Source organism: Nansenia antarctica, assembly GCF_963989245.1.
Source record: "Nansenia antarctica genome assembly, chromosome: 13".
Classification (NCBI taxonomy): domain Eukaryota; kingdom Metazoa; phylum Chordata; class Actinopteri; order Argentiniformes; family Microstomatidae; genus Nansenia; species Nansenia antarctica.
In genome coordinates this window covers 18562435-18572434 of record NC_137683.1, presented here as the reverse complement: position 1 = coordinate 18572434, position 10000 = coordinate 18562435, and the positions used below count along the sequence as shown (strand labels likewise).

The 10000-nt window shown below is 47.7% G+C and overlaps 2 protein-coding genes across 2 annotated transcripts in view; both read right to left on the bottom strand.

Annotated features, from left to right (window-relative positions):
- The window catches only part of LOC308169365 (inositol polyphosphate 4-phosphatase type II-like), a 25833-nt gene extending 24876 nt beyond the window's left edge, over window positions 1-957 (bottom strand). Inside the window, exons 1-2 of the mRNA XM_080544047.1 lie at window positions 898-957; window positions 681-762 (exon numbers count right to left, since the gene is read on the bottom strand). Coding sequence (XP_080400173.1) covers window positions 681-762; window positions 898-915 — 100 coding nt within the window. The 5' untranslated portion in view covers window positions 916-957. The remainder of the gene's footprint in view (window positions 1-680; window positions 763-897) is intronic.
- Window positions 958-3261: 2304 nt separating this feature from the next.
- Window positions 3262-5800, bottom strand: LOC308169363 (coiled-coil domain-containing protein 166-like; the record flags this gene model as incomplete). Its single annotated transcript, XM_080544045.1, has 5 exons — window positions 3262-3549; window positions 3703-3879; window positions 4231-4310; window positions 5138-5282; window positions 5696-5800. The coding sequence occupies 5 exons, from the start codon at window positions 5798-5800 to the stop codon at window positions 3262-3264; spliced, it is 795 nt and encodes a 264-aa protein (XP_080400171.1).
- Window positions 5801-10000: the final 4200 nt, after the last annotated feature.

Below are 10000 nucleotides of genomic sequence, written 5' to 3'. Positions count from 1 at the left end.
CGCGTGTGTTTGTTGACTTTATCCACAGTTAGTTTCGTCTTACATTTAGACAAGGGTATAAACAGTCAATCCTAAAATCACCACTAGACAACCATAGGATACTACTTACATTTAGACAAGGGTACACACAGTCAATCAACCACCTGCTTCAGTGCAACAAGAATTGGGTTAGGTAGTTCCTACATTAAGTAAGTGACTACAGGTGGTCAGAATCAGATACCTGGTTGAAAGTAAAATACTTTGAACATCCCTGCATTATATACATGAAAACACAAAAGGGCATATAAATTCAGCACATTTATTTATACATTACTTACACCATGATGTCAATGGGAAAAGAGCGGCGCAATGCTACCAGAGATCATTTCAAAACTGAGATAATCGAGGCTGTGTTCGTAAATACGCTCTGGAAATCTGATCAGCACTCATGGAATGCCTCTTGTCCAATCAAATTACTTGGTCCCTTTATGAAGTTGCACCTAGGATGCGTTCCGGCGCTCTCAGAGCAAAATTACGAACGCAGCCCAAGAAACGAGAGGAGACAAGTCAACTCCGACATGGATATCGCCTATAACAAGTGCCTACCATTCACATCTTAACATGTGTTAAATTATAATATGTGTGTGTGAGTGTGTGTGTGTGTGTGTGTGTGTGTGTGTGTGTGTGTGTGTGTATCTTACTAATGATGAGTCCTTTACTGTTCTCTCTGGCCTCCAGAATGTGACACCTCTCCAGGACCACCACTTCATCTAGATCAGAGTTCTATAGGAACACATACACACACACACACACACACACACACACACACACAGGTCTTAAATCCCTCTTTCTCTTTACCCTGCAACCCCCATCCCCCATATAACCACACACACACACACACACACTCCTCTGTATCACCTGGTCAGGTTTCTTCATGATGAAGAGGAGGTTACCTCTCAGACGACACCACCTCTCAGACACTCCTGAGAGAGAGTGAGAGGGAGGGGGGAGAAAGAGAGAGAGAGAGAAGGGAGAGAGAGAGGAGGGGAGGGAGAGAGATAAGGGAGGGGGAGCGGGATATACTGTATATTATGATAAACTACACGTGTGTAATATGTGTGTGTGTGTGTGTGTGTGTGTGTGTGTGTGTGTGCGTGCGTGCGTGCGTGCGTGCGTGCGTGCGTGCGTGCGTGCGTGTGTGTGCGTGCGTGCGTGCGTGCGTGTGTGTAGTCTCACCCTGCCTCCCCCCCTCCCTGCCCACCCTCAGCCTGCCCTCCCTGGTGAAGCTGTCCGCCCCCCCTCTGGAGAGAGACGCCAGGTGGACAGAGTTCACCCTCATCTTCCTCATCTTCCTCATCTTCCTCCTCACAGCACACATCTACTGGTGACGATCATCATCATCTTCTCCATGGCATTTTAGGGATTTATCTGTATCTGAGTGAATACACACACACACACACACACACACACACACACACACACACACACACACACACACACACAGTACCCAGTCGTTGGTAATACAATAGCGCCCCCTACTGTTGACAGTGAGTCGCCGTGCGCTTCGAGACAGACAGGGAACAAAAACGTTCCTTCTGAAATTAAATGACAGCGACTCCCAACATAAGAGGCGTCAAAACTCTCCCACAACAGGCGTGAACCAGACTATAAGCAACATTTGTACTCGTCTACTTGTGGGATAAATATGAACTGATTCGGTAAACAACAACAAACTGTGGGAGGAGAAGTGTGCGTCTGGAGACGGTGATCAAAAGTAGCCTATTCGACGGGAACCCGCCCCATCTGGCAACCCGCCCCATCTGGCAACCTTTGCCGGGTGGTGGACCCGGTTAAACCGGAACGGGAGGAGCGAACCGGTCACAACATGCTCCTTTACATGGGATTGATGTTACACTTCCCTAAAGTTTTCCTTTGAACTGCACTCAGGCGCTTCTCTGTGTTCATTATGTGAAGGGTATGAATGATGAAAGCATTGATCCCAACATTGGCATATGTCAATAGTGATACGTTTTTTAATAACAAATAATAATAATAACTTAAGCCCTTTTCATGCAAACGTTGTAGCTCAAAGTGCTCCGAATACTACTGTCCTTCACGTCACGTTTTGAACGGGACACCTCGGCGGAGACGTTCCCGCTGTCGCTGATCAGCAGCAGTACCGTGTGACTGTCGCCTGGGGGCGCACTAAACCCATGGTCTCGGTCACACGGTTAGGGGGAAATATTATTTTGCTTGTATGACCTTTAAAAAGCGGACAAACTAGTGCTGACGTTATTTAAGTGTAGTCTTGGATCACGTCTTATATTTAGTATTGTATCATCACGATGTTATACTATCATATAAAATATCTGCTCCCAACGACCTTTTCCTATTTTCACTCTCCCTCTCCCTCCCTCCCTCCCTCTCTCTCTGTCTCTCTCTATTCTCCACCCCTCCCCTCTGTCTCCCCCGCACTCTCCTTACCTGGGTTATGGTAGACCACAGAGTTAACGTTAGACTCTGTTGTGACTTGTGAGTGTCCGATATCCGACATCCACGGGACAGAGAGACTGGAGCTGTGTGAAACAACTGTCTCTATGACCTATAACCTCTATAAATAGGTGTCTGCTCGACTTCCACTGCTGTGGACTCTGACTTGTTTGTCTGTGTAGCAAACGGCGGTCTAGGGGGTAAATGTAGGTTGAACTGTGCTGCCCCCTGCTGGACTTAACAGGTAACACACATGTGTCTGCTCTTGTAATTGTTATGTTACTGGATTTCAGATTTGTTTGGACTTTTAAATGAATAATATATAACCATTCTTGAATAACATAACTTATAAATGTCTAACCCCATCAGAACCACAAGACATAAGATCGTTTACCATTGTGTGTAAACAATGTCGTTGTAAACAAACATTGTGTAGCTTCAAAACGTGTTTAAACTGATAATGTTGGTATTGTTTCATTACCATGCAATGAACTTGTCAGTCAATTGTTGGAATTTGGTATTTTATGCTCCAGGCAAGGGGTCGCCGCAGAGCTCATTGTAAAGTAAATTGCCTGTGTGTATTCTGTAGTTCCTATGTACATGAAAAAGTGTTCCAACAACAACTATCGTAGATTCATTAGAAACCAGTTTATTGTTTTGTGGCCTTTAGACAAAAGGTATGGCAGCATAAGAAGAAGCAGCCATTTTGGATTCTCGCTCTTTCTCTCTCTCTCTCTCTCTCTCCCTCTCTCCTTCTCTCTCTCTCCCCCCCTCTCACGCTCTCTCTCTCCATCAGGTGTCTGCTGCTGGTAGAAGGCGTGGCCTATCTTCTTGCACAGCTGCTGCACCACTGCCCCCTAGTGTCTGGGGGTGGTAGTCGGTGGCGGGGGGCGCCCGGAGGCGTCTCAGCTTCCTGACGTACTCCCTCTCCAGCAGCAGCTGCTGCCTCTGGGCCTGGAGCCGGTCCTGGTGGTCCCGGAGGCCGTGGGCCCGCTGGGTCAGCGCCTGCAGCCCCGCCCTCATCTTCTGGTTCTCCTCCGACACCTCCTGGGTGTGGACCAGCAGGCAGCGGGACGCCTCCTAGAGAGAGGGGGGCGGGTGTTGGTGGTTAGTGTGTGTGTGTGTGTGTGTGTGTGCATGCCCTGTTAGCGGCCAGGGCGAGAGCCTGGACCCTGTGTGTGTGTGTGTGTGCGTGTGTGTGTGTGTGTGTGTGTGTGTGTGTTCCACACCCACCCTGTTAGCAGCCAGGGTGAGAGCCTGGACCCTGTTCGTGGCCTGCCCCTCGTGCCTCCCCTTCTCCAACTGGAAGCCAGCGTTCAGGCCCTGCAGGGCCTCCGAGTGGCTGCAGTGCATGCTGGTCACCTCCCTCTCCAGCTCCGCTATCCTGACCAGCTGCTGCTGCTGCAGGTCCTGTTAGAGGGGCGGGTGGGGTAGGGTTAGGGTTGGGGTTAGGGGGGGTTAAGGTTAGGGTTGGGGTTAAGGGGGAGAGAGAGAGGGGGTCAGGGTTAGGGGGGGTATGGTTAGGAAGGGTTAGGGTTAGAGTTGGGGTTAGGGGGGAGAGAGAGGGGGGTTAGGGTTGCGGTTGGGGGGAGGGAGAGACAGAGAGAGAAGGGGAAAGGCAGGGGAAGGAGAGAGGGGGTGGGAGAGGGGAGAGAGAGGGGGGGCAGGGGAGGGAGAGAGAGAGAGAGACATTAAATAATCCCTGCTACCTGGTGATATTGATATTGATACAGTGTGTTAGGTGGTGTGAGAGTGTCAGACCTTGAAGGGGTGGAGGTCAGCGATCTCAATGTTGAGGAGAGCCAAGTTACTCTGCTTCTCCAAGATCTCCTTCTTCAGCTCTGCAGGGAGGGATAAGGCTCATGTTACTGTAGGACCTAATCCCAACGCAATCAAACCCTAACCTTAATATAACCCCAACCTAACCTAACCTAACCTAACCCTAACCCTAATATTAACCCAACCTAACCCTAATCTAACCATAACCCAACCTAACCCTAACCTAACCGTAATCTAATTTAAACCTAACCTAACCTAATTTAACCTAACCCTAATATAACCCTAACCTAACCATAACCTAACCCAACCCCAACCTAACTCTAACCCTAACCTAACCTAACCTAAGCTAGACCTAACCCTAATATAACCCTAACCTAACCTAACCTAACCTAATCTAGACCTAGCCCTAATCTAGCCCTAACCTAACCCCAATCTAATTTAACCTAACCCTAACCTAACCTAGACCTAACCTAACCTAACCTAAGCTAGACCTAACCCTAATATAACCCCAACCTAACCATAACCTAACCCAACCCCAACCTAACTCTAACCCTAACCTAACCTAACCTAGACCTAACCTAACCTAACCTAATCTAGACCTAACCCTAATCTAGCCCTAACCTAACCCCAATCTAACCTAACCTAACCCTAACCTAACCGAAACCTAACCCTAACGTAATGAAACTCTTCTGTTATAAACCATTCACACAAGCATACATCACAGGGTCTACTTCATCAGTATACCCGCTCCTCCTGCTCTCTCCCCATTGGCCAGCGCCTCTTCCTGCTGACTCCCCATTGCCCAGCGCCTCTTCCTGCTGACTCCCCATTGACCAGCGCTCCTTCCTGCTGACTCCCCATTGGCCAGCGCCCCTTCCTGCTGACTCACTGTTGGCCTGTTCCTGATGGCGGTCCAGAGTCTCCTCCCTCTGCCTCTTCAGGGCCTCCAGGTCCTGGTAATGCTGGTCGCTCAGAGTTACGATGGCACTCTGGAGCTTCTGGGTCCGCTTGGACATGTACGACAGGTACTCTTGCTGCAGGGAGGACACACACACATACACACACACATACACACACACATACACACACAGACAGAGAGAGAGAGAGAGATGGATGGGGATGTACATTTTACATTTTTACATTTTGGGCATTTAGTAGACGCCTTTATCCAAAGCGACAGTATACAGTATAGAGAGAAAGAGAGAGAGGGGGATGGATGGGTGGGTGTGGAGAGAGAGAGAGTGAGAGGGATGTATAGCGATGTATAGAGAGAGGAAGAGAGAGAGAGAGGGGGATGGATAGGGAGGTATAGAGAGAGGGATGAGGTTGCGCATTGAGTTGCATCTTGTAAGAAATGCGCTATACAAATCAAATTTGATTTGATTTGATTTGAGGTTGTTATATAGGGAGCTATAGAGAGGGGGATGAGGTTGTTCTCACAACTCACACTCTCCATGCGGGTCTGGTTCGCCTCGCTTTGAAGGAACTCGTTCTCGCGCCGTCTGATGACATCATCAGTTAAGGACTGAACCCTGAAGAGAAGCTCCAGCATGCAGGAAGACGTGGAGGGGGAGGCGGGAGAAAAACAGTCACACCACAAAACAGTCACACCACAAAAACAGTCACACCACAAAACAGTCACACCACAAAACAGTCACACCACAAAACAGTCACACCACAGGATACTGCTGTTCCACTCTCCTCTTCAGGTTGCTCAGGGTGTTTGTCAGCATGGCATACCTGTGGGTCCACAACAAGAGAAACAGTCAACCACAACAAGAGAAACAGTCACCTCAGGCATCATGTAGATGAACAGTATTTACCAGTAGAGGCTGGTGGAGGTAGAACACTTGGGGAGGCTGGGGGAGCTCCACCAGCCTCCCCTTGTGTTCTACCTCCACTAGCCTCCCCTGGTGTTCTACCTCCACTAGCCTCCCCTGGTGTTCTACCTCCACTAGCCTCCCCTGGTGTTCTACCTCCACTAGCCTCCCCTGGTGTTCTACCTCCACTAGCCTCCCCTGGTGTTCTACCTCCACCAGCCTCCCCTGGTGTTCTACCTCCATTAGCCTCCCCTGGTGTTCTACCTCCACTAGCCTCCCCTGGTGTTCTACCTCCACTAGCCTCCCCTGGTGTTCTACCTCCACCAGCCTCCCCTGGTGTTCTACCTCCACCAGCCTCCCCTGGTGTTCTACCTCCACCAGCCTCCCCTGGTGTTCTACCTCCACCAGCCTCCCCTGGTGTTCTACCTCCACCAGCCTCCCCTGGTGTTCTACCTCCACCAGCCTCCCCTGGTGTTCTACCTCCACCAGCCTCCTGTGGTGTTCTACCTCCATTAGCCTCCCCTGGTGTTCTACCTCCCCCAGCCTCCCCTGGTGTTCTACCTCCACTAGCCTCCCCTGGTGTTCTACCTCCACTAGCCTCCCCTGGTGTTCTACCTCCATTAGCCTCCTGTGGTGTTCTACCTCCACCAGCCTCCTATGGTGTTCTACCTCCACCAGCCTCCCCTGGTGTTCTACCTCCATTAGCCTCCCCCTGGTGTTCTACCTCCCCCAGCCTCCCCTGGTGTTCTACCTCCACCAGCCTCCCCTGGTGTTCTACCTCCACCAGCCTCCCCTGGTGTTCTACCTCCATTAGCCTCCCCCTGGTGTTCTACCTCCCCCAGCCTCCCCTGGTGTTCTACCTCCACCAGCCTCCCCCTGGTGTTCTACCTCCACCAGCCTCCCCTGGTGTTCTACCTCCATTAGCCTCCCCTGGTGTTCTACCTCCACCAGGCTCCCCTGGTGTTCTACCTCCATTAGCCTCCCCTGGTGTTCTACCTCCATTAGCCTCCCCTGGTGTTCTACCTCCACCAGGCTCCCCTGGTGTTCTACCTCCATTAGCCTCCCCTGGTGTTCTACCTCCACCAGCCTTCCCTGGTGTTCTACCTCCATTAGCCTCCCCTGGTGTTCTACCTCCATTAGCCTCCCCTGGTGTTCTACCTCCACCAGCCTTCCCTGGTGTTCTACCTCCATTAGCCTTCCCTGGTGTTCTACCTCCATTAGCCTCCCCTGGTGTTCTACCTCCACCAGCCTTCCCTGGTGTTCTACCTCCACCAGCCTCCCCTGGCATGTCTCATGTTTGTTAAGTTTGTTAGGATACACACAAGGCAGTTTACATGAACAACTGAAATACATGAATTTGGTTAATCTGAGACATTGGGTAATGTGGGACACCTAAGCTCCACTGTGTTTATTTCCTGTTATGACAACATCTAGTCAACAGGACTTTTACTACAGGTTTAAAGATTTAGCATGGATGTCATGTGACTGACATTTTAAAGTAGATTTTGTTCGAACAGGATGTAAACACACTGGAGCTTAGGGGTCCCACATTACCCAATACCCCAGATTACCTGAATTCAACCTTTACACATGTACACAATACACAGACAGGAAAACCAACAAACACCATTTTATTAGATGTTTTAATTAAGTTCAAATTCAGTGATGTAGTAGCTCTAGGGTAATTTAAAGTAAACGACACATATGACATAATATGTGCGTGTGTGTGTGTGTGTGTGTGTGTGTGTGTGTGTGTGTGTGTGTGAGTCAATGTCTCACATCTTGAACGGCTGTTATGTTTACAAGGGAATGTACATAGCACGTCATGATAGAATAGTGGACTTGATAGTAAAGGACATATCTAATTTTCCAACCTCAGTGAGAATGTACAAACATTCCTGTGTCAATCCCACCATGTTCCATCTCTGCAGTAACCCAGCCACTTTTACACATTTGTCGGCCAATACACCAGATGTTGTTGTTGTCAATGAAGTATCTAGAGAGGTGTTCGTTCTGGAGGTAGCCTGCACATTTGACCCTAGCATAGAGGAAGCCTTCATGACCAAGGTCATTAAGTACCAACCTCTCCTGACTACCATCTCAGAACTAGGGTACAGATGCAGACTGCTTGTGTTCATATTTGGCAGCCTAGGACATACACACAGGTTGGTCGTAAGAGGGCTCCAACAACTGGGGATGCCCAAAAAGAAGGCTAAACGCCTTGCAAAGTACTGCTCTGTCTCTGCTGTAATTGGTAGCCGCCATATATGGCGGCGACGCTGCTACTTGTACCTCTGAAATGTGTAAAAAAAAGAAAGAAAGTTATGCCGCTGGTCCATGAATTGTGATTGTGTAGTAACTGCAACGTTAGTATTTGTGTCCCTGTATGTCTTTTTTCTATGTGGACATAAATAAATGGTTAAAATGTGTGCATGCGTGTGTGTGTGTGTGTGTGTGTGTGTGTGTGTGTGTCTCACTCTCTATGCATCAGGGTGTCTCTGTCAGATCCTTGGTGTTCAGACCCCTCTGCTCCTGCTGCTCCCACGGCCTCCTGCTTACCGTCTGGCTCCCCCTTCTTCTTAGGAGGCATTCTAACACACACACACACACACACACACACACACACACACACACACACACACACATTTACATTTATATTTACATTTTTGGCACTGAGCAGACGTCTTTATCCAAAGAGACTTCCAACAAATACATTAGTCTAAGTAGGTGAATCATCTATCCATCAGACATCATAAGAAACAGTAATCTATGCTAGGACCAGGAGCCATTGGCAGTCACAACGCTAGAAGAAGGAAGAATTATGTTTATTTATTGTTGTTATTATTATTATTATTATTATTATTATTATTTACAGTAGAGAAACTGTACAGGGGGGTAGTGGGGATGAAGAGATGTTTAGGAGTACCACATTTGCTAAATAATAAAATATATTTTTTACCAATTTTGTAAAAACAATAATAATTATTAGATTGTATATATAATAAGTTGTACCACATGTACAAAAGAAGAGATTTGGTGAGGCTGCATTCTTATTTTATGTACCCAACTTGTGGAGTGCACTGCCAGTTTACATTAGGGATGCAACCTAGGACCAGACCAGGACCAGACCCCCACCGGTTATATACCATAATCACATTCATAATTTATCATTTATAATTCCTGCTGATATTCACCTTATGTTATTTGTATTGTTTTTTAAATTAACTTTATTGTCTATTATTACATTATACTGTTGATTGATGTTGATGTTGAGTAGTTGCTCTGTCCCATTGCAGAAAGCTGCTGTTTTCAGGAAAAGTCACGTGCTATATTCAGTGCTATTACTGTGAACTGAACTGAACTAATCCATGCGAAGCTACCTTCTATCGTCCTGGAGTGCAGATAGCTAAAGTAAAAAAACTCATTCCATCTACTGAAACCAAAAACAACAACTATTCAAGTCAAGTTTAAAAGGTGAATGTCAAATCAAAGCGCAAGTTGTAGATGTCAAAGCCGCTCACCTTCACGTAGCTCTCCCTGCTGCTGTTGCCAAGACAACACCTACAACAACAACAAGCCGCGTTGTTAACGTTAGCATGGTTCAGTGTGTGCGTGCGTGTGTGTGTGTGTGTGTGTGTGTGTGTGTGTGTGCGTGCGTGCGCGCGTGCGCGTGTGTGTGTGTGTGTGTGGGGGGGGTCGTGGATTCTATGTGTCGATAAAACAAAACACCACATTTATAACGGGACGAGGATGTATCCTATCTTTTTAATATTGCCTTTAAAATGATTAAATAATTAAATTATGATTATATCATGATTTGAGCACTTTGAGCTGCAACGTTTGCAGGAAAAGCGCTATACAAATAAAAGTTATTATTATTATTATTATTATTATTATTATTATTTAGCCTAGATCCTACAATCACTGATCAT